The sequence below is a fragment of the Lissotriton helveticus genome, chromosome 3_1, assembly GCF_964261635.1.
Source record: "Lissotriton helveticus chromosome 3_1, aLisHel1.1, whole genome shotgun sequence".
In the NCBI taxonomy this organism is placed as follows: Eukaryota; Metazoa; Chordata; class Amphibia; order Caudata; family Salamandridae; genus Lissotriton; species Lissotriton helveticus.
This window is the reverse complement of record NC_136061.1, coordinates 580,828,497-580,854,689: the sequence shown is the minus strand read 5'-3', so window position 1 is coordinate 580,854,689 and position 26,193 is coordinate 580,828,497. Positions and strand designations below refer to the sequence as shown.

Below are 26,193 nucleotides of genomic sequence, written 5' to 3'. Positions count from 1 at the left end.
CAAGTTAGGAAGTCAACATTCCATTCGCAATATTAAGTGCTAAGTCTAGAAATATAATTTTTTATTTCTGTCTCTTAATAACCTGATATAATAGGAATTCTGATTCAGTCTGATGCATATGTTTCCAAATTAGTTCTCTCACTTTTCTAAATATACAGGATGTACTTTAGCCACAGAATTTCTGTCTTGTGTGTTCCATGGACATGTTTCCACCCATCATACCGCCAGTGTTAGATGTGCAAAGGATGGAGCAAATGTCCAGACCATCACATCCAATAAGGTCAAGAATGATCTCATTTGTTGCATTCGATTGGCTGATCTTCTTTTCAAATAAAATTGTTTGATCTTCTTTTCTGGCCATCAGTATGATGGATTGAAGTATATACCTATAGCACATCTAGTTTAATGACCCATAAGTTCTCCTCTGTATCATTCAATTTTGAAAGAAAATTGTGTGTATCTTTAAAATTAGATGCAAGATCCCTAAAATGCGACTTAAGAAAGTTAGCAATATATGAAGAAAGATATCCTGATGAAAGTGTCAATGTCAGACAGAAAGGGACTCTCAGTTGGTGGACGAACAGGTTTATGTAATTTTGGTAGTACATAATGTAGATATTATGGGTTTCAAAACTAGAAGATATCTGAGTCGATGTAAGTGAGGTGAAAAGGGGAGGACAGAGCCGCAGGTTAGAAAAGCTCCCATCATTCAAAACTTTGGCACTAGGATTGGATTCGCTAGAATGCAGTTAGAAAATTATAGGGGCATATTATCAAGCAGGGCGTTAAAATTATCGCCATTTTAGCGGCACAAAACTGCTGCTAAAGCGGCGGTAATAGGCTTAATAATATGCCCTGGAGAATTCCAATAGAAGCCCATGTTCACACCAGAACATGGGTTTCAATTGGAATTCACAAGGCCATATTATCAAGCCCAGTATCACCGCTTTAGCAGCAGTTTTCTGCCGCCAAAATGGCGATACTTTTTAGCGCCCTGCTTCATATTATGCCCCATAACTATTTACTTTTTGTGTAAATCATCAACTTTATCTATGATGAACATGGGTGAATTTATCCCAATAGTTTTCCTGCCTGAAGGAAGCACAATAAGCCAATGCCAGATCCTTGTCTGTGACTGCTTTGATTTCTTTTACCTGGTCAGTTGAACCACTACAAAGTTAGCAAATGCATCTGTGAGAGGGGGATAACAGCCAAAAATTCCAAAGTGTTATTTACATTATTGAATACCATACCCTACACTACAAGAAGACAAACAATAATTTGCTAAACATCCAGGTCAAGAAATGCAGCGATTGCCTTGAATTCTATATTCTCTGCTATGTCAATAAGTATGATAATAGAGGGGCATGGTTGAGCAGCTGACATGGCAGATGTGGTTTACAGGAGCTCAATCCATGGCCCATAAATCCTGCCGATCCTGTAGAGACCGGCATCATTTTAGTATCTTGGAGCCATCCGTTTTGGACTGGTGGCTTCCAATGCCCCGGGTGGATGTATGAAGACATACGAGTCCGGGCAGGCCAATGATCAGCCTGCTTGCTCAAGATGGCAGAACCGCTCTAACAGCCATGAGAGGAATAAGGTCCTGAATCACGTATAACATGTTCTCCCACCTGGCGAGGCACCCCTCTGGCATGCGCAGTAGAAACAGATTCTGCAACTTCTGAGAGCTGAGACCACGTGTGCCTGGAGCTCTATCCTGGTTCCCTGGCTTCTCTTGCAACTGCTGCTCACATCCTTCATGAGAAATGCGGGCTGGGGACTGGTGGGATGCTCCACAAAGGGACTACATGATACTGGTGGCCCCTCCCTCCTGAGAGGTTGGTGATTTAGCCCTTTTCTCTTCGTTTAGTTTTGCAGGGAACTGCGGCACGTGCGGCTCCCAGCTATTTCATTCTGGCCTGTGAGCCCTCACTGGCTTGACCTTACCTTACTTTCGAGGACACAGCCTCTCCGATCCCTGGTTGGAACAGGGCTACATCGTTGGCCAGCCTGATACTTGGAGTTTTACACTTGTAGTGTTCAACCACATCTGCCTTGCACCAGAGGCATTGGAACATTCAGGGATGATGGCGGGGAAGGGGCCTCTCTACCCCTTCTCTCCCTTCCTATATATTGAACATTGAGTGGCTACCACAACCCTGTCTGGAGTCTGGCTCTTCCACCTCCCCCCTGCACACAAGAGCGGTGTCTCTCCTTCTGTGATCTCCGAGTGATGGTCGACATGCCAAGAGGCAGCGAGAAATCTGTGGTGTCCTCCACACGTTAAAAAATTGATAAATATACAATGCTTCCAATGTAGTTATACTACAAGCTAACTGTGGCTCAAGGGCTTCCATGAAGACCATGATAGTTGAGGTCTGATCGGACATGTCTTCGGCAGGACCACTGTAATGTTGTTGAAAGGGTCATTTGAATGGAGGGCAGGATATGTGAGCGAGCTAATGTGGTTTGAGACCTCAGAACAACAGTGGCACATCTGTCTGCAAAATCCAGGTACCTAAATCTACAGACAGAGGATGCAGAGGGATGTTCTCACTGGAACAACTTGGGATTCTTGGGATCAGGCAGTCACTCCTCCACAACAACCAATGTCCATGACATTCGCTGGTGTAACCAATCCCGCTGCTGCGGAAAACTTACTGCAAAGCATCCTTGTCTTCAGGCAAATACAGCATAGCTGACCGCAGTAAATAAAAACCAGGTATCAGTGATGGACTCTCCTGAAAGACTGTGCACCCATAAAGACAAGAGTGTTCCACCCTCACCTCACCCGATACCTAAACTGTATACCAACCCGGCTTCATCCTGGTGGTGTTTCTGTGACCATTATTACTCAGTACTCAATGTCTCTGTGGTGCATTTCTCTCTGCTGCACCATTATGTGCTTGCTTGACGGGATGGACTGCCCGGGGCTACCTCTTTGAGTCGCTAACTCAACCACAAGCAGTGCTACATGCTGACTTACTACTCATCGTCCAGTGGAGAAGTGTGGCTCACTGGTTAGAGGAAGCAGACCTGGAAGCAGAGGTCAGCCCGGGACCAGGGTTCAATTCCCGGCTCAGCGGGGTCTTGAGTCCTAAAATGTCCATGGACTCGACAATTCTCGCTCCGGTGCCTACTCGATTCACGGGTTCACACTCTGCGACTCTGGGCAATAGCTTGCTTAATCTCCACAACGGCCCCTCGCGGCGGGATGCCTGGCTTTCACCTTGCGGATACCCTGCCGGGGTTATCTCACAGGGGAATACCAGGACGGGTTCCCTAAGCAAGCGCTTAGAAACCGCTTGGTGATTTGCGCTATATAAATTCCTGTACATTTACATTTACATTTACTCACTATTCTTTGGGCCTTTCCCTGTAGACCCCACAACCCTCTTATTCCAATGGTTAACTTTTTTGTTTGGGGAATTTAATGTTTCTTTCTCTCTTTTCTTTAAATATTTTGTTGGGATGCTCCGGGAGGGTAGGAATAACTCTCAGTCCACCTGGAATAGGGGCATTGGCCCGGGTTACATGCAACAGATTGCTATTTGAAGTATGGGGAGGACGTATGGGAATTCCTAGTATGTGATAAGGTTTTCTCTCTTATGTCACGCCCTCCTTATGCACTTGTCTGAAGGCCGTCCACCATACACCTTTTCTGTTCACCCATCACTCATGACTCTTCGTGTTAACACCACCCTGCTCTGCTGCCTCACTTGAAACGTTAACAGTATCCTTAACAAGGTAAAGTAAGGTGCTGGTCCCCCGCCTGGCCAGTCAACTAAGTATAGACATGCTCCTACCCCAAGAAACTCATCTATCGGGTAATCATTGTCGCTGCCTGCTGTGGTACAACTACGCTGCCAGGTACTCATAGAGGCCCAAGGGAAATGGCAGTTCTGATTCATGCTTGCCTTCTCTTTGAGGTGGTATGGGTGCATTTGGGTGGCATAGGCAGTTTCTGTGGGTGGCAGTATCTCTGCTCAATTTATGCCCCACCTCCCCCTTACACAGTCATTTTTTTCAAACCTAAGCTAGGCCTTGCTTTCGGCCTCACCTGGACTTACTGTCACAGTGGGGGACTTTAACAGACTGTTAACTGCTGCCCTAGACAGAAATGTCTCCCTCCCCCGGGCTCTGCCCCCATTCATCCTCTTCTGGACATTCGTTGAGGTGTTGGGTCTCACAGTTGTCTGACATAACTATCATCGGGAAACGGGGAGATATACCTTTCTTTCCAAGGTTCAAGGCACTCTCCCTCGACTTGATTATTATCTGATCCCAGCATCTTTCATGTCTTGAATTTCCAGGATGTTCCTTCATGCCAGAATCCTGTTGGATCATTACCATTTGAATACAATCAAATCAGATAGCACATATAAAGTGCACATCTACTCTGAGAGTGTCCCGGTGCTGTTGGTTCGCTACCACTGAACACTACATAAGAAGAGAGTTAGAAGACACCATTAAATAACCAGGTCTTTAAGCTACGCTTAAAAGAGCGTGCATCCTTGGTAGCACGAAGGTGCAAGGGAAGAGGATTCCAACCTGCGGCGTTAGAACTGCACGTTAGTTTTGGCCGTCAGCGCACACTGCCTCCTTGGCGTCTTAGCACCTCGCGGTTGACCTAGTGGTACATTCCAAAGGCTATTCGATAGGGATCAACACAATCCTTTCAACAAAATGCCTGGCAACACTGTGGGGCTCATTTGGAGCGATGGATCTGGGCACTGTAATCTCAAAATCAGATCACAAAAAACAAGAATGATTGGAGTGATCGGCATTCTAGAACAGGTGGTATGGCTGTGGAACGTGAATACCAGAGAGAGGCCTGTGTGGAGGCACATCATGTGCTCACACTAGCCTCCTCAGCTCTTAAGCAAGAATTGATGAGGTTTGGGCACTCTGGCAAACATCTCAAAGTCAGCTCTATGAACGAGGCCACAAAATGAGTAAAGTGCTTCATGTGCTTAGCCAACGTATGACCACACTTAGCCACATGACAAGTAATGAAGACGAATCAGGTGTCGTACATACGACCTCCGAAGGGATGGCGTAGGTAGTCACTGCCTACTACGCCTCACTCTATGCATCTGCTCAGACCTGTTAAACGGAGGTACTTCATTCTTATGTCCCTCCTTTCGATCGATTCAGCCACCACTACCAATCACTGCTCAATACCATACTCTTGATTGGAGGAGATTGCTGAAGCCATATCTCAGCTCCACAGGGAAGCTGAAATTTGGTTTCACAGGAAAGAGCCCCAGTCCTAATGGACTCCTAGCAGAGTACTTCTGTTGCCAATCTGATATACTAAGACAAACACTATTGGACTTAAGACTTGAGGTACTGGCTATCTTCAGAGTTTCTGGAGGAGTCATACATAGTCACTATCCCTATAGGAGACTGTCCCGCCCACCTTTGCTCTTCTTGCAGACCTAGCACGCTGATCAAGTGCAAAGCCAAAATTCTAGAGAAAATCCTTGCGCTGCGATGCGTTATGGTCATTACTGATTCGGTGATCAAAGTGGCTTTATGTCCTCTGTAGATCAATGTGAAACAACATCTGTTGCTTGCATAATGCTTTTGCAGCAACTGCCTCGCTTCGGAGACCCCTTAGCTGTTCTGCTTATAGACTTTGAAAAGGCTTTTGAATGTGTAGTGTGGCCTTATGTGTTTCACCTGCTGGGGTTTATGGGCTTTGATCTGCAGTACTTGGCAAACGTAAAACTGCTCTATGGCCAGTGGAGAGCTTTAGTGTGAATCGGGGGAACCCTATTGGATTAATTTCTGCTTGAATGAAAGAGAGATGCAAACATGATGCCCTTTGTCACCCCTGTTGCTTGCCTTTGCAATAGATCCTCCGAGCTGACTCTTGCATCCGGGACCTCTGGTGCTCTAAGACGTACGCCGATCTAGTATCCCTCTACACTGATGATCTTTTAATATACATCAATAATCACTACATCTCTGGACCGTTCTTCATGGAGGTTCTCAACACATGTGTGCTCCACTTGGGTTCTGGGTTAATTGGTCAAAGACATGATTATTCCCCGTGGGCCTACCGGGTCACACAGTGGAGTGGGCACGGCAGACAGGCATGACAGTGGCAGGAAATTGATACCGCTATTTAAGAGTCAACATCTGGACTACAGCAGACTCGGGCAGATTACTTGGTCACTTTGTTGGCTGTGACGCAGAGCGATGTGCAATGCTGGTCAACCGTGCCACTATCTCTGCTAGGGAGCAACATGCTCTTGAAAATGATTACTCTTCCACAGCTACTGTATTCCATGCAAACTGATCCTTACTATCTTTCCAAGGCGACCCTGGTATCATTTAACTCTGTTCTCACCTCATTTATATGAGAGGGTGGAACCTAGCCTGTTGCTTTTGCTAAATGATGCAAATTGACATGATGGGGACTAGCAATGGTTGACCTAACCTTTTATTATAGGCGCTCCCACCTATTCATTAATCACTGGATCTATGGTATGGAACATGATCCACCTTACAAACTTGAATGCTCGATTGTCTATGTCTACGGGGAAATCTGCCATCGCATGTTCCCCACCTGCACTGAAAAGATATAAACCAACACTTGATGATGGAAGGGCAGACTAACAGGTGTAGCTCCTTTACGGCTTGGCACCCTGCTGCCGAAGGTTGTGGCACTGTTGGGTTATTGGGATTCAGACCTACTGGGTGTCACTTCAATGGGGCATATTATAAGTGGCACTGGGGTTCAAGACATTTGAAGAACTAATAGAGGATTTTGGATTAGAATGCTTCCAGTTCCTTAGATACCTGCAGCTATGACACTCTCCAGTCATACTTGATTGTCCACCTTGACGTGCCCGAATACAATCCCCTTGAATCTACATTGATTGGAGGCCCTCTCCTGGATTGGGGGCAGGTATCCTTTATATATAAGTCCCCAATAGTTAATATCTTGGAATCCCTTTTCTTTGAGGGAGAAATGGGAAAATTGCACTGGGCAGCTCAACGACGGTGAGTGGGCGATAACTGCGAGGCGCCATATAATTCAACCCAAATACCTTCACTGTACCAATTTAACTCCACAGCAGCTTTGGTGTATGAATAGGAGGTAGACCCTGGCTACCTCCGAAGCAGTGTCGAAGTGGGTGAATTCCTGCATACTGTGTGGAGTTGTGCAGTTCGCTGCCCATATTGGAATGCTACAGACTCCACACAGCAATGCTTAGCCGCCCGATCTGTTTCACCCCCAAAATGGCCCTTCTTGGTGCGGTGGATGACGAAGGGTTTACACATGCTGAGAGAACGCTTGTAAGACTGGGATTGGTGATAGCAAAGAGAGAAATTGCCTGTCAATGGAGACAGACTGAGGCTCCAGCTGTGGGGACCTGGTGAGCAGAAATGGACCTGTGTTGTGTTTGGGGGAAGGCTGTATATGTTGCATGGGTTTGCCCCAAGAAACATGAGAGAGTATGGGGGAGTTGGCAACACATTTGAAATGAACTATAGAACTATTGATCATGTGTTTTTGAAGGGTATAATAATTAATACTTGATAAGGTGTCCTTTAGTGGCAGATAGTCTATTACCTCCACCGTGTGGGTGTGTACTGGATAACAGATGGCGGGAGTAGGCTATACATGTTTTTGTTGCTTTTTATTACAAAAATCAATAAAAAAAGATGGTATCAAAAATAAGTATGATAATATCTGGACAAAAATGGAAGCCAACAGTACTGACCCTGATATTCTGATGTCCAGCTCCGAAGAAGTGGATACTGGAGGTCAAGAGTTATTGGATTCCTTCTCCTGTTGAAGACTTCACCTAGCACAAGCTGAGTTTCTTTCCTAGGCAAAAGCCAGTGATAAATAAAAAAAATTGTATAGTAGTCAATTGGACCTGCATCTATTGAATGACTAAAAAGAGAAATGTCTTGAAGGATGAAACATGAAAGATAACTGTGCAAAGTCTGAGACTAATCACCCTGCATATCAAATATATACGACTAAACAAATCTGAAATATTTACACCATAGAACATATCCAGATTGTACGTTCACTTTGGGAATGGGAAGATACAAAATGTGGTGTTTTTAACGTTTTTGTATAGCCACAAAGAGAAAGCCATTCATAATGTTTACAGGCCGAATCACTTGTAGGGTTTGTTTTCTTAACTTACTGCTGCCCACGTAACTCTAAATTTTCACTGACTCTTGAAAACTGTCCTTTCTCCCTTCTTGGCCAGGTGTGACGAAGGCTATGTGGGCAAGAACTGTGAGTGCAATACAACTGGAAAGTCCACCACAGATCTGGAAGTCAGCTGCAGGAAGGATAATGGTTCGGCGACTTGCTCTGGTTTAGGAGAATGTGTTTGTGGTCAGTGCATCTGCCATGCCAGTGATGACCCCAAGAAGCAGATCTATGGTGCCTTCTGTGAATGCAACAACTGGAACTGTGAGGTCTTCAATGGCCTGCTGTGCGGTGGAGAAGGTAAGCAACATTGTCCAGCCTACATCTAGAAGAGGTTAAGCCATCCCTCTGGATCCTCCGACATACTGAAATTAGGAAAGTCAGACTCTGAGGCCAAGGCTTGTAGAGGAAGGTCATTAAATCAGCCTGGCAGAGTTAGCCCCAGCCAGGCCCTAGTTATTAGCTGACTCAGAGAAATATAAGTTTTCTGAATGACCCAAAAGCAGTACAAATATGACTTTGGACCCAGCAGAATAATTCTTCTCACACAAGTTACAGTGGACTTTAGTGCCTGTCTGGAATTCGTAGGCCTTAGGAAAGTATCACTAGCCCATGGGACATCTCCATAGCAGAATAATGAAGTGAAAACAGTAAAACACACTGACTTTCCCTGGCATGTTTTGCCCAGCGTATAAAGCCTATTCCATGTCACCACCCAATTCTGCATAAGTCCTGCCACACTATTCACTTTGTAGCTGCTCCTGGGCAGCGCACACCAGGAATCTCCCCTGTGCAGCATGTACACGTGTGCACACGCATTTACACATGTGTCTGCATGTAACCATACCGGGGCCCCATACTCCTGCTACCATGCAGCGGCCTAGTCAAACAAGAGGGACACCAGTAAAATCCACATGCAGTCTCTTTTATCATGAGTACACTGTGGGTGAGTCCCAACTTCTGAGGCTCTCCCACAGTAAAAGCTCAACAAATAGGTGCTCAAAAAGCGATAACTCTGGGCGGCCCAGAGTGTCAGAACCACTTTCTAACACCGAGGATGAGGACCTCGGTCTTCTATAAGTTTAGCTGCAGGCAGCTGTCCTTCATCCAGGCTGGCACGTTCTTCATACCTTCCTGGAAACAGAGTCTAGTGTCTTCGGGGATCCTAGTGAGCGAGAGGATGAGCTGGGTGTCGTCGGCGTAGGATACGATGCTGAGCCCATGCTCTGATGATGGCTGCGAGGTGGGCCATGTAGATGTTGAAGAGCGTGGGGCTGAGTGATGATCCCTGGGGTACTCCACAGTTGATTTCCATGGGTTTGGAAAGGAAGGGGGGGACGGATTCCCCTGGGTTCTGCCGGAGAGGAAGGCTTGGATCCAGTCGAGGGCGGCTCCTTGTATTCCTGCGTCGTGCAGTCTGGCTGCGAGAGTGCAATGTGAAACGGTGTTGAAGGCTGCGGGGAGGTCTAGAAGGATAAGGGCCATGGTGTGTCCCTGGTCGAGTTGCATGCACATGTCGTCAGTGGCGGTGAGGAGGGCGGTCTCAGTGCTATGGTTGCTACGAAATCCAGCCTGGGAGGCATCCAGGATGGAGTTCTCTTCTATGAATGCGGTCAGCTGGGCGTTTACGAGTCTCTCTGTGATTTTGGCCACAAAAGGGAGGAGAGAGATGGGTGGGTAGTTTTTCAGGTCTGTTGGGTCGGTCGATGGTTTATTGAGGAGGGGTTTTACCCCTGCCCGTTTCCAGTCATCTGGGCAGTTGCCTGATCTAAGGGAGGCGTTGATGGTGCTTCCTAGTTCGTGTGCGATGATGGTGGCGGCCGTGTGGAAGATGTGCATTGAGCAGGGGTCCGTTGGGGCTCCTGAGTGGGTTTTCTTCATGGTCGCTGTGATGAGTTGGATGGTAGCGGGATCCCAGGACGTGATGGTCGGCTTATCGGCGGCGGTGGGTAGAGGGGTGGTGCTCGTCATTAGTACGCTGAGAATGTGGTAGATGACCTTGATCTTCAGATGGAAGTAGGAGCTGAGCTTGTCGCAGGATTCCGGCGAAGGTGTGACGTCCGTGGCTTCGCAGGTGCGTTTTGCGAATTGATGTATGACGTTGAACAGTTCCTTGGCGTTGGTCACATTGGTCTGGACTTTGTCCTTTATTAAGGTTCGTTTGGTGTCTCTTATGCGCTAGTGGTATTCCTTCAGGGCGCTCTTGTGGTCGTTCCGTGCTTCCGTGGTTTTCACGTTTCGCCAGGATTTCTCTAGGCGTCTGCAGGAGCGTCTGGCTTCTTGAAGATCTGTGGTGAACCAGGTGGCTTTCATCGGGCGTTGTTTGGCAGGGGCAGAGGGTTGTGAGCTTGTTGGCACGGCGGGAGACTCAGCGGTGAAATTCCCTGGCTGCGGCGTTGGTGTCCGTCGCGGCGATGGGGGGGTATTGATGGAGGGTGGTGTTTAGGTGCTCCTCTGTGACTTTGCTCCAGTTCCGTCATGACGGACGTAGGGTGGGTTTGGGTGCGGTGGTCGTGTTGAAGGTGAAGTGGACACAGTGGTGGTCAGTCCAGAGGGGCTGGGTGGTGTGGCAGAAGAGGATGTTTGTTCCTCCCACGAAGATGGGGTCCAGGGTGTGACCTGCTCTGTGGGTGGGTGTGTTGACGAGCTGCTTCAACCCTAGGTTGGCAAGGTTTTCGAGGAGAGTAGGGGAGTCGGGGTTATTGCCATTGTCGAGGTGGAAGTTCAGGTCACCGAGTAGCATGTAGTCCGTGGAGGTGATGGCAGGGGTGCGGCGAGCTCGGCAATGGTCGTTGCGTGGTGGGTGCAAGGTCCTGGCGGTCTGTAGATGAGGGTGCCACGTAGCATGGTCCTGGGGCTTGTCTGGATCTGGAAGTGGAGGTGTTCTGTGTTGGAGTGGGGGTCACTCGTGCTGGATGTGGAGGGACGGAGGGAGGTCTTGTGTGCGATGGCGAGTCCTCCTCCTGGGCGATGTGGACGGTCCTTTCTCTGGATCTTGTAGCCATCAGGGATGGCGGTGGCGACGTCGGGACCCGAGGTGGCGTTGGTCCAGGTTTCCGTGAAGAAGGCGACGTCGGACAAGAGGGTGTTGAGCAGGTCCCAGATCTCAATGGCGTGTTGGCGCAGGGAGCGCATGTTGAGCAGGATGCAAGTCAGAGTTTCGGTAGTGTGTGCATTGGGCGTTCCTTTGACGGTCCCGAGGGCTCTGTCGATGGTGACTGCCCGTGGGTGGTGTTCGGCGAGGATCTTTCACAGTCGGCGTGTCTTCTGGGGTTGAGTACGTGGAGGGTGGTTGAGTAGTAGCGGTGAGGTCTTGGAGAACCAGGGGTCATGAGCTGGCCATGGTTGAGTTGCGGACGGGCACAGACGGCTTGCATTAGGCGCGCCTTCGGCATGCTAGGGTGTGCCCGCTGCACACGTCCACTGCGCGACCACGCAGCTGCCGCCATTATGTGGGGGAGGGACTTGAAACTAGGAGGCGGGAGCAGGGCGGTTAGGGGGAGGGGTCATGGGAGAATCGGCAGCGGGAATGCGGGAACGCCGGGATAATGAGTGGAGAGGGCAGAAAAGAAAACGGGCACAATAGTGAGGCACAATATGCACAATACCAAGGTAAAACAGCAGTCGGGCACAAGAAGTATACTAAGAGGCACAGCGCGGAAAAAACAAGATTTAACAGCGGTCATGCACAGAGAAGTGAGATTAAGGGCACAGAGCAGACAAAACAAGTTTAGGTAGCTGTCAGGCACAAAGAAGTAAAATTAGGGGCACAGAGCTGGGAAAAAAACTAGTATTAACAACAGTCAGGCACAAGGAAGTAAAATTAGGAGGAACAGAGCGGAGAAAACAAGACCAGAATCAGGGTAGATTCGAACCCTGCACGGTGGGGCTGGCAGGCGACATAGAGCACCGCGGAGCTGCAAGGGAGAGTGCAATCCTGAGACCGAAGTCGGAGGTCTCACTCGCGCTCTCCCGCAGTGGCCGCCATTATGTAGGGGAGGGGGAAGGGCTGGGAAGCTGGGAGACGGGAGCGGGGTGGTCAGGGGTAGGGGTCACAGGAGAAACAGTGGCGGGAATGGGGGGAACAGCGGAAAAACGAGTGGAGAGGAGAGAAAAGAAAATGGGCACAACAGTGAGGCACACTACCAAGATAAAACAGCAGTCGGCGCGAGAAGTATAATAAGAGGCACAGTGCGGAAAACACAAGATTAAACAGCGGTCATGCACAGAGAAGTGAGGTTAAGGGCACAGAATAGACAACACAAGTTTAGGTAGCAGTCAGGCACAAAGAAGTAAACTTAAGGGCACAGTACGGAAAAATAAAACAGGATTAATAGCAGTCAGGCACAAGGAAGGAAAACTTGGAAAAACAGAGCGGAGAAAACAAGACCAGAATCAGGGGAGATTCGAACCCTGCACAGTGGGGCTGGCAGGCAACACAGACCACTGAGCTGCAAGGCAGAGTGCGATCCTGAGACCAAAGTCAGAGGTCTTATTGACATTTATGTCACAGTCCTACATCATTGCTAACTCACACAACACTACACTGGCACTAAAGGATTTCTCAGAATCCTCCCCTCACTGATGAACAACTCCTTCCCCCCACAAATACAATATAGTCCATTGGTGGTCATCACATGCCACAGGAGTCAATCTCCCACTCCTGCTACCCATAACCACCAATTGAATGTCTAGAGGTGCCCTCCCCACCTCCGTGAAACTGGCAAGAGTCTCCAAGTGCTTAAAAAGTTTCACTTTGATTCAGCTGAAATTAACAACTAGCATCACAAACTACCATCACGTTACCCACTCACATTTTTTCTGTGGTCAAGCTCCATCTCCAGACGCTCCTCGAAAATATACTTCCTGACTATGGTTTCATAATATCGATGTGCCAAAATATTGTCGCGTAAATATCGTGGACTAAATATTGACAAGGCATGCATATATAGGAAAGCGCAAGTTTACTATAGCTAACTGTACTTATATGTAGCTTGACAAAATATATATGGTCAAGGTGTATAGATGTGGTTTTAAGAATAGTAAATTTGTATATATTACACAGTGGCAGTCGCCACTGTGTAGTTCTAATTAGATCAGACTTTCCATAGGAAGAGTGGTTTTGGTTTTGTCAATAACTTTAGTACCATTTGACGATTATTCCCCAAACTTTCTTTTTATATTCATCAACCTCAGCTCTGTCCTGGAGAGTGTTGGGGTCCTGGAGAGGTGTGGTGCAGCAGCCAGGGCAGCTGACTTCAGAACACAGGGCTCATGGTTGGATCCCTGGCTCTGGTGGCAGCTCCACTCGGTACGATGTGACTCTGGGCAATAGCTCACTTAATTTCCACAATGGCTCCCAGATCCTTGAGACCCATAAGGGTGAGTAGTTTGCACTTTACAAATACAGATGTATCTATAAAGCTATCATAGACAAAAAGAAGGACCCCAAATCACAGGTTTCCCATGCAATTACCATAAAGAAAATTACACAACAATATAGAAAAAACAGCTGAATACAATCACACCAAATTTGGCAGAAAGCCAAATCTTTGCCCAGAAAATATGTTTTTTGTGATTTTGTGTAAATCCATTCAATAGTTTTGGAGAAATTAAGGTTAAAAGAATAGGGATATATCAGCACTTGTTCCCTCAGAAATACTTTAGGAGTCCAGCATTAGCGGAAATTTAAAGAACAAACAATTGTGATTGGCTGAGCAGACTCTCTCTTCTGTTGGTTATTTTGCTCCCATGAGAACGAGATCGGTTCACCTGGACTAAGCACTCTGATTGGGGGCCCCCAAAATCAGATGAAATGTTGCAGCTGCCATTACAGGATATGTGGACTTGGTTGCCTGTGGGAGGTTGGGCGCTGGGCCATGCACCCCACCCCTCGGCAATCACCAAAATGTTCCTGCTTGCAGCTTTCAGCCAGGCCCTTCACCCAACCCAGAGTATGGCCAATCCCTAACCTAGCATGTATGCCCAGTGCCTCCTGCGCACAGCCTTCTGCTATGCACAGCAGAGCATGGGCACAACGCTTTGCCTTAGGCGGGCCCAGCACCCGTCCCTGTGCAAACACCCAACCAACATTCTCATCCCTCCTTCCTTTTAATTTTAACATGCCAACCCGTTGTTTTTTTCAGTAAATGTTTGGGTTTTTAATGATCATTTAAATTGGTTCTATGGCCAACCCTTCATATGCAGCCGACCCTCCCGCTACTGCCTAACCTCCACTATGACTGGCAGCCGAATAGCCATCGCCCAGTTCCTGAGACCAAGCCTCCATCTGTAGACAACCCCTGTACATGCCTCCTTTGGCCATGCACTCCTAACTTACAATGCGTTGTCTTTTTTTTTTTTACCGTACCCAAAGCACTTGCTTCCCTGCCATAGTACTGCGATAGCGTGCAAGCACTCTTCGCTGATACTCGTCCCATGATAGAGGTGAAGTAACTTACGAAGGAGGGTAGGCAGAGTTGAAGGTGAATTTAAAGGTACTTTATTCTTCAGTTCAATCAGGAGTATATAGTTACAGGAAATTGTAGAATATAAGATAGTTGTAGCAGTAGCCCCACCGGGAGCAGCATCCCAGCTGCTCAGCCCACATACACCAACTGACCTTTCACACAACCAGACACACAGGAACATTCCATGACATCTCTCACACAATGGCTGAGTAGCAGGGCACAGAATACAAAGGAAGGACTAAACATTAAGCTACCACACACCTTCCTCCATTAAGGAGACAATAACAAACAATAGAGCATAGCGGATGGAAATAAAAACAAATAAGTAAAAGGAGAGGAAATACAGAGCAAAATAACACACACGCAACACACACTCTCCCCTTCAAAAAATGGAAATAAATGTGCCCCAAAAGATGCAACACAATGTCCTGGGAAAGAAAGGTACAAGAAAGAACACAGAAAAACACACACACACTCCTTTCAATACAAGGAAATAAGCATGCCCAGAAAAGATGCTACACATATGCCCAAGTAAAGAGTGGTGCGGAACCAGGGTGCCAAAGATGCACTCAGTAAAAAGTAAATTAATAATACATTTGGGTGCAAATGCCCATTACAAGTACATGCAAAGAAGTAGGATCATGACCCCGAAAATAGGGTTGATTCCACAAAAGTGAGCCATCACCAAGAACAACTAGTAAGAATTATGCAACAAGCTGCACATCACAAAATGCAATTGGGGAACTAAAGTGCCCCATCAATATGGTTTGAGCATACAAGTAAAGTAAAGCCCAATACCAATGGGTGCAAAAGCCCATCACAATTAAATGCAATGAGGTAGAAAAATAACCTCGCAAAAGGTTTGAGGCCAAAAACGTGACCTATGACCAAGTAAAAATTGCGCAACAAACTTAATGTCAACAAAAAAAACTCACTTTAACATTCAGGTGTCAAAAAGCCCCCTCGATATGGCTTGAGCATTCAAGTAAAGCCCACCACCAATCAGAAAAGGTTTGAGCGCAATAGCAAAATGCCTGCCACCTGTAAATACAATCAAAGTTAGGGACGCAGTGTGCCCCATCAGAAAAGGTTTGAGCTCAACATCACGCTCACCACCAGTCAATTCAAGCAAAGTTTCAGCGCAACAATCTGCTCATCAACTAAATTCAAGAAAGAGTTGAGGATCACAATATGCCCCATCCAAAAACGGTTTGAGCTCAAAATCATACTCACTACCATAAAATACAATAAAATAAGAGTCAAAATCTTCTACACCATGAGTAAATCAAACAAAGTTAATAAATATTGAGTAAAAAGAACACTGTCCAAATCCAGCAACAGTCTGAATAGTTTGGGGTGCAACATTGAAATCCCAGCACTAATAATAGCTGGTCGACTGACGTGGCGTTGCCAGCCCTCATGGTTAATACCTTGGGTTTGTTCTTGAACTTCCGGATGTACCCCTTTAGGGATTTCTCACGTAACTGTAAAGTTAATTGGTGCTCTATGTTCTACTTATTGTTCTGGTTTTGCCTCACCTTTGTCGTAGTGAGGTTGGGTGCGGGATCAGGGGGAGAGCGTCATTGCATAGATGTTTATAATTGTTTGCAGGTTCGTTCACTGTCACAGCTCTCACCTCCTTGTAGTGATGTACAAATGACTTGCTCACCACGTAAGCCTGATGGCTAAAAAGGGTAATACTGTTGGCCCTTCTTGCCTGTCCTTTATGTCCTGGAATGTCAGGGGTCTCAATGATAAACGCAAGAAGTGCCACGTTGTTCATTATCTACTTAGACACAAGGTAGACATTGTCTTCCTCCAGGAGATGCATTTACCTAAATCGGACTCGACCCACTTAGCTGCTAGCTGGGGGGCGCACAGGTATTTTGCCAACTTTAGTAATTATGCCAGGGATACGGCCATCCTTATCCACAAATGGGTTCCCTTTAGCCTCAGCTCGGTTATGGGGGATAGTGAAGGCAGATACATCATCATCGCGGGATCTCTGATGGGGTTCAGCTCTGCTCTGGTGTGCGTGTACGCCCCGAACACGGATTTCCCTGATTTGTTCCACTCTTTACATGCCCAGCTGTTGAAGTTAGAGCCCTACTTGCTCTTAATTGGGGGGCGGGGGGCATTTCAACTTGCTCCTACATCCCACGTTAGATAGTACTGTCACTTCTCCTGACACTAAACAACGAGCGCGCAGCACGCTTTTAGATCTCTGTGAACAATTGTCTCTCATGGACATTTGGCGGCAGCGCAAGCCCTCCCACACTGAATACACAAATTATTCTGGCCAGCACAACACCTGGACTAGAATTGACCTCTGGCTCGTTTCTCCTGGTATCTCTAACTGGTGCCACTCACTCAAGAAACTCCCAAGGACATATTCTGACCACTCCCCGGTCCATCTTTCCTAAAGGTTCCCCGACCGGATGGGTTTGAACAGCGGTGGTGCTTCCCAAGTCGTGCCCTTAATGATGATCTTTTCCACTCGGAGGTGCGGGATGCCATAGAGGACTACATCGCTCTTAATACTGGCTCGGTGGACACTTGGGCAGTCCTATGGGAGGGTTTCAAGGCACTCATCAGGGCCGTTTGCTTTGCCAAGCATGCTGGAGTTCTTAAAGATCTCTGCAAAACACTCTCTCGCATTGAACGCGATCTTGCCGACTTAGATAATACTGCGCTACACTCCTCCAACCTGACTATGATGGGATGATGATTGGCCCACCTTATCAAATACAGAGAATCCGGAGACCGCATGATATTGTTCTTCGGCAAGTATCAAACTGCCAGGTGATACAGAGAGGGAGAACGACCTGGCAGGGTTTTGGCACAGATGCTGCTCTCCCTTATAGCAAGGCCTATGTTACTGAACTGCGCTCTACCACAAATTAGACACTCACCTCTACCTCAGAGATTCGTGATGAATTTCTGGATTATTTTACAACTTTATACACTACTAAAGTAGGGCATGATCCCTCGGCACTGGAAGCTTATCTGTCCGAGATTGTGTTGGTCTATCTGGAAAAAAAAATGCAAACACCTACTGGTGGAACCAATTTCCGAGACCAACGTCCTTGGAGCCATAGATGCCCTGCGTGGCTCCTCTGCGCCCAGGCTAGACGGCTTTACTGGGGAATTTTATAAGGCATACAAGGACCTGCTGGCGTCGCAGTTGATTGAATTCTACGCTGAGGCCCTTGAAAAACAAATACTGCCCCCCACTCTTCGGGAATCGGTCATTATACCCCTCCCCAAACCTGGTAAGGACCCATCCTTATGTGGGTCCTACATACCATTGTCCCTCTTGAACTTAGATTACAAATCTTAGCCAAAATCATTGCCAACCGCCTCTCCCAGTTGATGGAATTCATAATCTCCACGGCCTAATCCGGCTTTGTTCCCTGCCGATCTACCTCTCTGAATCTTAGGACACTTTCTTCGGTCCTTCATAGAATTAACCCTGCGGTTCCAGCTGCTACAGTTCTATGACACGGAGAAGGCCTTTGATTCTCTAGAGTGGCCATTTTTCATTTCCGTCATGCGACGTATGGGCATGCCGTCTGATTCATATCCACCACAGCACTGCTATACAACCACCCCACAGCGAGACTTCGCCTGAATGGCACTCTATCCCATCCCTTTTCATTATCCCTTTGTACACGGCAGGGCTGTCCCCTATCCACCTTATTGTTCATCCTGGCTATGGATCCCTTAATTCGCCATTTCAAGGAGAGGCATCTGCAGAGAGGCCTACAGTTCAATACATGCTCCCTTCTGGTATCGCTCTACGCTGACGACACTATCCTCTATGTTAGGGATTTTCTTTTTTACCGTACCCAGAGCACTTGCTTCCCTGCCATAGTACTTCGATAGCGTGCAAGCACTCTTTGCTGATACTCGTCCCATGATAGAGGTGAAGTAACATACGAAGGAGGGTAGGCAGAGTTGAAGGTGAATTTAAAGGTAGTTTATTCTTCAGTTCAATCAGGAGTATATAGTTACCGGAAATTGTAGATTATAAGATAGTTGTAGCAGTAGCCTCACTGGGAGCAGCATCCCAGCTGCTCAGCCCACATACACCAACTGACCTTTCACACAACCAGACACACAGGAACATTCCATGACATCTCTCACACAATGGCTGAGTAGCAGGGCACAGAATAAAAAGGAAGAACTAAACATTAAGATACCACACACCTTCCTTCATTAAAGAGACAATAACAAACAATAGAGCATAGAGGATGGAAATAAAAACAAATAAGTAAAAGGAGAGGAAATACAGAGCAAAATAACACACACGCAACACACACTCTCCCCTTCAAAAAATGGAAATAAATGTGCCCCAAAAGATGCAACACAATGTCCTGGGAAAGAAAGGTACAAGGAACCAGGGTGCCATAGATGCACTGAGTAAAAAGTAAATTATTAATACATTTGGGTGCAAATGCCCATTACAAGTACATGCAAAGAAGTAGGATCATGACCCCGAAAATAGGGTTGAGTCCACAAAAGTGGGTGCTAACCTTCTTATCGTCCCAAGAACCTACAGATCCAACTGAGGCGACAGAAGTTTTGTAGTTGTCATGGCAAAGCTGTGGAACTCTCTTCCCTCGCAGCAGATTAAAGCCAGTCCCACTCTATTGTCATTCAGGAAACAAATAAAAACATGGTTCTTCAATTAATAGGTTTTTTTCATCCAGACCTTACCTGCCGTAGCACTTAGCGCCGAGATACCTATGGGTATTTGCGTGATTTATAAGTTGTTCTAACATAACATAACATAACAGTAATCGATTTTTGAACAACAAAATCATTTTCGTTAATAATTTCCATGATACTGCTAGCAAGCATTGCCAAAACCAGTGGGTCTGGCTTATTTTAGATGCATGTCTGTTATATGATATGTCTTTATGTAATAACAAATAACTAATAGAGAAGCACCAAAATGCTGGTCGGATAGCACACTATGGTAAGCACAGGATTTATGTTTACATGCTTTAAGGCTGCGCCCTTAATTACGTAGGGTATCCTCTTGGAATGAATCCCTTAGGCCACTCTCCTGTTAGATACCCGCCACTTTTTTCACCCCACTTAGAGCCCTGGCTGCCCCAACATGTTTACTTCTATTTCTGAAATTCAATTGCTTGGTTATGGTTTGGGAATTGTCCAGGTGTGGGTAGGATGGGTGCTAGCTGGTTAGCTACACATTTTTAGGTCAAGCCTGAGCAGCGCATGCACTGCTCTGCGAAGCATGCTGTATTCGAGTATGGACTTGAAACCCCGCCCACGCTCTGCCCATATTTGTCATTGGCTTGTGTCATTTTCCTTTGTAAATGCTGGCTTCTGATTCGTTAATAGGCTTGTTAGTCCCTCCTTAGTATTGCCTTGTCTCCATTTGTAACATCCCACGAGAACTGGCCCTTTTACTTTTGTTGTTACATGGTATTTCTTATTTAGTCTGTAAGCACTATTTTCTTTAATGAGTTTCTCCTACTGCAGGCATTATTTGCTTTCCTGTAACATTCAGTGCACCATACGTGCTTTCATTTTCAAAGCAGCAGTCGCTTCTTTAAAATTAAATAGGTCTCGAATTTACAAGAGTTTGAACTATTGGCATTGCAAATGACAATGCCTTTTATTTATGTGTTCTGCAGGGAGCATTTTTGATAACTGGTTAAAAAAATATTAAACTATCACCTAGAACCTCTACTATCTATGACTTCCCCTACCACAAGAGTACTGGAAATCTAATAATTGCAGTGGTAATTCATACCTTCTTTAATCTTATTTTTTTTAGAATTTCTGATATAAATAAAAGGCATTGTCATTTACAATGCCAATAGATTTAAACTCTCGCAAATGCAAGATCTATTGTATTACAAATGCTTGTTAAAATGGCAAACAATAGGATTGAAGTAGGTAAATGTGCAAGTCAAAAGTGTTTAACGATGTTAAAAGGGGAAGGAGAAAAATGTGTCCTCTGCTGCCATCTCCTGGAAAATATAAGGCAGTATACTCTATCCCCTGTATTATTAATATGTGAAAGCTTCGTAGAAGCCAAGCCGATACATCTTGTATGCAATAACCTGGGCGGAGTGGCATGGGTTCATTGGTTGAATGGTCTGTTTGTCAAATGCTCGAAGCATCAATTAGGTCTGCAAATAAATAAATAATGTACAATGTCAGTCCATTCAAAGTGGAGTTGTGTTAAGGCGCACCATCTGGAAAACATGCGTTTCCGGTGACATTCTACAAAGTTGTATCGTCACCACCTCTTTCTAGCTTTTAGTCTTGTTAAAACTCGTATAACTTAAAACAGAGAATTGGAAGTAAATGCAACGGTCAGACAAGAAGAGGTCTGACATTAATTAAATAATTCACTTTTTAATACGAAAAAACACACATTCAGCATAAAAATATGAAGGTGCTAAACTAATATGTATCTTCAGTCCAGTTCTGAAAAGCCTAGGATCATAAGAGTGAATTCCTAGATCTCTGGCATAACACGTTTTTGCTAGGGCAGGATGTATTCTTCAATGATTATTCCGGGTAAAAATTCCAATAATTCACGTGAAATGTTTGAACATTTATTCGCGCTCTGTTCGCCAGGGTGGGTGAGATGAGTGAACATCCAACACGTGTTTCTTCACCCCTTACATGGCCATCCGGCCTGGGGCTTCCTCAGGGCGGTTTAAAGTATATTGTAGTCAGTCAGCGTCGTCGATGTATAAAGTTTCTTGTAAAATCTAAAGTCACGGCGTAATGCCTGGCGTGTCTCTCCGATCATGTCTCTTCTATTATTGGAATTTTTCCCCGGAATAATCATTGAAGAATACATCCTGCCCTAGCAAAAACTTGTTGCTTCAAACTCACTTTAGGAGGTCAGGGGTTGTACCCCTGCCTAGGGCAAGAATAAAAGAATAAACTGAATGCTCATTATTGTGGCGAGTAAGGGATTTGGACCTTTTACCCCAGCATTCCTTGAAGCTAGATCTCTGGCCTGCAGCAAATAGGTATTTGTGGTACATTATACAGCTCGTTCTTAAAGAAGTCATTTCAATATACTTTCAATGCTGCTCGGTATGAAAACACTTCCCACATGGGTTGTAAACAAAGCACCACTCTTCCAAGGATATACTCTGTCAACAAGGTGTCCAGTGCTACCCATGCAGGCAAGCGCTTCCTCACCTCATGTTTTATTCTGGAAGGTCCCCCTTTTCTTTAGTGAACCGTGTAAATTGAATGTTCCTTAAATGTATGCTGAAGTTGATAGTTGCTCGGTTTGAAGTGTTTATCTGCGCTCTTGAATAAAAAACACAACACCAGGGGATGGTCCTATGTACTACAGAAGTCATTTTTAAATCATCACAGACCAACAGGGAGTCTTTGCAAGATCATGCATTTGCCATTTAATAATGTATTAACTTATGTGAGCGCTGCCAAAAATGTATGTAAATGTATATCTGATCTAACTATGGCTTTTCTGATGCAGAAAGGGGAGTGTGTAGCTGTGGCAAGTGCGTTTGCAAAGACAAATATGAAGGAAGTGCCTGCCAGTGTGAGAAGTCCATCGAGGGATGCTCAAACAGAGGCCGAGCCGTCTGCAGTGGCCGTGGGAAGTGCCAGTGCAACACGTGCACATGCAAAGCAGGATACACCGGTCAGGTGTGCGATAAGTGCCCAGGCTGCCCATCACCCTGCCCGAAATATGCGTGAGTAGCCTAGAAACATCACAGGAATGTTGTGCAGGAGAAGATGATTGTTTTGTATTGTAATTGCATTTCTCTAGTGGTTACTGCACTTTGCGCACATATCACTCCACTTACAAGGTTAGTGGTTAATTCATTGGTTTTTGAGAATTTTTGGTTCTTGGAATTAGTTATGTGCTAGAGAAGATTCATTGTTGTTAGGTTGCAGTGGGATGGTTTCAAAGAAGTTGCTGTGATCTATAATGAGGAGTGTGGACAATGAGTGAAATACAATAATAAAGAATGAGGCAGACAGTCTTTGGCTTCGGGTAGGCGATGCTCGGAGAGAGGAGGCATGCAGACATTGGAAGGTAAGGGAAGGAGGATTCAATAGAAAGAAAGGAGAGGGAAATATTCAGTGCTTAATTTGTGAAAGAATAAGAGCTGGGACCAAAGTTTTGCTCTCAAGCCAGTGACTGGTGCTATTGAATGTAGGTATGGTGCATACCAAGGCTGGTTCACCCTTTGCCTCTTTAAGCCACCATCAGTCACTGTCTGCCAGTTTATCACACTCTAATGGGTTCTTTTTCATCCCGGCTTTCTCCCATTCTCATGGTTTTGCTGTCTGTTGTTTTCTCAGCCCTACGCCCCGTGTGTTTCTCTCTCTCTTTCTGTGGGACAAAGTCTGATGAGGAAAAATAAGTGCTAGTTGTCAAAAAAGAGTGCCAGTTGGCCCCACCTGCAACCAGCAACCGACGGCTCAAATTAACCACTGGAAACAATAGTCATAAGTCAGAGCAAATTTCATGCAGGGTTTTAGGAATACAGAAGGAGATTTTTTGAGAAAGCATGCAATCTAACGATGCAAAACTGTAGAAGGTAGCAACATTATTTGCATGTGAGATAGTGTATTGTATCATAGCATTCGTATAGGGCTTACTACCCATATGTGGAGCTATGTAGTCCTTAAAGCTCTGTGACTAAACACATTGATTACTGTACTGTAGAAAGCAGACAGACCCACAGTAAAGAGTTCAAGTTTTTTTTTGTTTTGTTTATATAGCACAAACTTAACCCGAAGATATCAGGGCACTTTACATGAACACCATTTACATTATACAAGGACACATTCATTTTTGGTATGCACTGGGAAAAGGAGTGATTCACCCAGAATCACAAGATGTTGAGCCAGTGCCAAGACACAAACCTGCTTCCCCAGATCCAAAGTCAGCAGCTCTGGCCATTACACCATATCTTCTCCCCAAAGGCGTTGAACTGTAACCCTGGCATAATTTCTAGGCATTAACAATTAGCATGTATCAAATGAGAGGCAGAGAGTCCGTGGTGTCCAAGTTAAAAGGGCTTTATTCCAATAACTCGAGTTAAGGGAGAATCTGTTCCATCACCACTGAGGTTCAGGAAGGGTCTTCTAACATTATTTACAGAGAACAACACATATATAAATTTTTCCTTGTACATAGGGAGGAGCGCTTCAGGCAGAGCGTGAAAGAAAGAGATAAGAGCATGTGGGCGTGCATGAGGGTGTACACTTGATGAGTCACAGGTGGGTGATAGGTGGGTGGCTACATAGAGGAGGAGTTACATGGCAGGCTGGAACTTTGCCCTACTTGTGCACGCAATTTGAGCATGACGTGCAATTGACGTGTAACTGGGAGGAGAGCTGACTTTCAGTCTAGTAGAGAGATCTTTAGTGTCAAGGCGACCAGCACATCTGGTACTAACTGATATCTTAAGTCAGGGGATGTATTATCTGAAGCAAAAGTTGCTCGTCACTAGGAATCAGAAAAAACATATATTTCTTCGTTCATTGCGTGGGGGCTGTGGGGGGTGTGAGCTTTCTATGGATGCAAGCACTGTGATTTACTTCAATGGAGACAGAGAGGCTAGGCCCTATCTTTCGCGGACGGGTTCTGTTTACTTTTTTCACCGGGCATGCAGATAACTGTTAAGCAAAATATACTGTCTTGGCAACCCTTGCTCAGCTGAGCTAGAAGTATGCGAGGTCAGAGATACGTAACTGCAGTTTTCAGTGTGTCAGGAGTCAGGAAAACCCTGATTCAGAAAGTGGTTCATTATGATATTTATTTAAAAGTGCACAATGCAAATACATGGGCCTTCATATTAGCTTAACGTTTGGGAAACTTGATGACAGGCACCTTAATACAGGGCGTGATTGCAGAGGCCTCTTTGTTCAGGCCACTTAAGGGAAAATATGCATGGGTGACATGCACATATATGTAACATAGGGTACACGTAGGGGGCATCTTGGTCAGGCAAAATTTCATTTTCCTCATTCCCTCCTTGTCCCCTACGTAACCCTTCAGGATACATCTATATTCATGAGACCGTATAGTTGATCATACAGCATCATTTGTTCGTCCTTAACCCTTTGTATACTTGGATGTGGAACACATGCAGTTGCACACAGGCCGCAAATGGCCGGGCCACACTGCAGACAGAGACAGCAACCAAATATCATAAGTAGGATCATTCCTAGAAAGGACAACACTTTCCATCCCCAAGCAGATATCACACCCCAGAGCCAACTGGACCAAGTCCATGTGCCTGGGTCTTGATGTATGGCATGAGCAATCTTGTGGAGCCTTGTTATCGCTGCATATACAGATGGCGCGTTATTTGGGATGAAAATGCAACAACTAGATCGGATCACGCTACAAGCTCCGCCCCTATCCGCCAAGATGACGTCTAGAACGAGACGATTTTGAAGAACAACAAGTCTCATAGCAGACTGTTCCTGGGTCAAGTTCGCCAGGGCAGATGCAGTCACATTCACTACTGCTTCAAGAGTCCTTGTTAACTTGCGTATCAGTTTACTGTTTTGGACAGGACCTATGAAGAAAAAGAATCCTTTGTTGAAATCTGTATATTGCTCCCAAGCTGTTTCAGTCTGATCAATCCCTGAGGCATCTGTCTCTCTCCTTACTCTAACATGTTCTAGTCGTGAATCTCTATGATAATGGGATGGGGCCAAGAATACAGGTGGCAATAAGAATGCTATATAACAAGTCCCACCCCAGTCTAAGGGCAGATGTACATAGGCTGTCTGACCGCAAATGAAATAGGTATGGCGTGATGTTTTGAAAGAAGAAAGTCCTTCATCATTAAACTCTACTACAACTTTACACTCGCTGTGTCCCATATGTACTAAGCCTTTCTTATTAACACATAAATCACCTTTTGCTGGTAGAACTGAAATAAACGGTGGACCTGTATTTTGCTTGGGCTGAACATTTAACATTATAAAATTAACGGATGCATTTCCCTGCTCGTACTCTTCATTCTCTAGATCGGTTCCCTTCCTTTGAGGAAATCCGTCTTTGTCTGGAAAACATGCTTCATTCATTACTTTATTCAGGTTTCCATATATCCAGCCACCTGGATAAGCTATGTACTTTCTATCTATTGAGGTCATTAAGGCAAACCATGCTCCACATGAACCATTGTGTGAGAACGGTAGAGGATAGAAGGGCAGAACTCCCTTCGTCTTTTGATAAGGAGGCAGTTGGCCACATACCCAGCAATTAGTCGCATTGCTGGTCTGATGAGAATGGTGTAACATTTGAATAAAAGTATTGTTACGCAATGCAAGTCGATATGACAATTCATGAGGTGGTAGTTCACTAAATGTATGCTCTATGGTGCTGTTACTGGAAGAGTGTATATGTGAGGAAATAGGAAAGAAAACATGTAGTATTAAACTAACACAGATCATACCAATGCACAGAAAAAATAGGATAATCAAAGAAACTATACATCTACTGCGTAATAACTTGCAGTACTTTTCTCTCAT

At 45.6% G+C, this 26,193-nt stretch overlaps 1 protein-coding gene across 1 annotated transcript in view; it reads left to right on the top strand.

Moving 5' to 3' along the window:
- The window catches only part of ITGB2 (integrin subunit beta 2), a 222,086-nt gene that overhangs the window by 163,768 nt on the left and 32,125 nt on the right, over positions 1-26,193 (top strand). The window contains exons 13-14 of the mRNA XM_078680550.1: positions 8,247-8,491; positions 22,166-22,385. Coding sequence (XP_078536676.1) covers positions 8,247-8,491; positions 22,166-22,385 — 465 coding nt within the window. The remainder of the gene's footprint in view (positions 1-8,246; positions 8,492-22,165; positions 22,386-26,193) is intronic.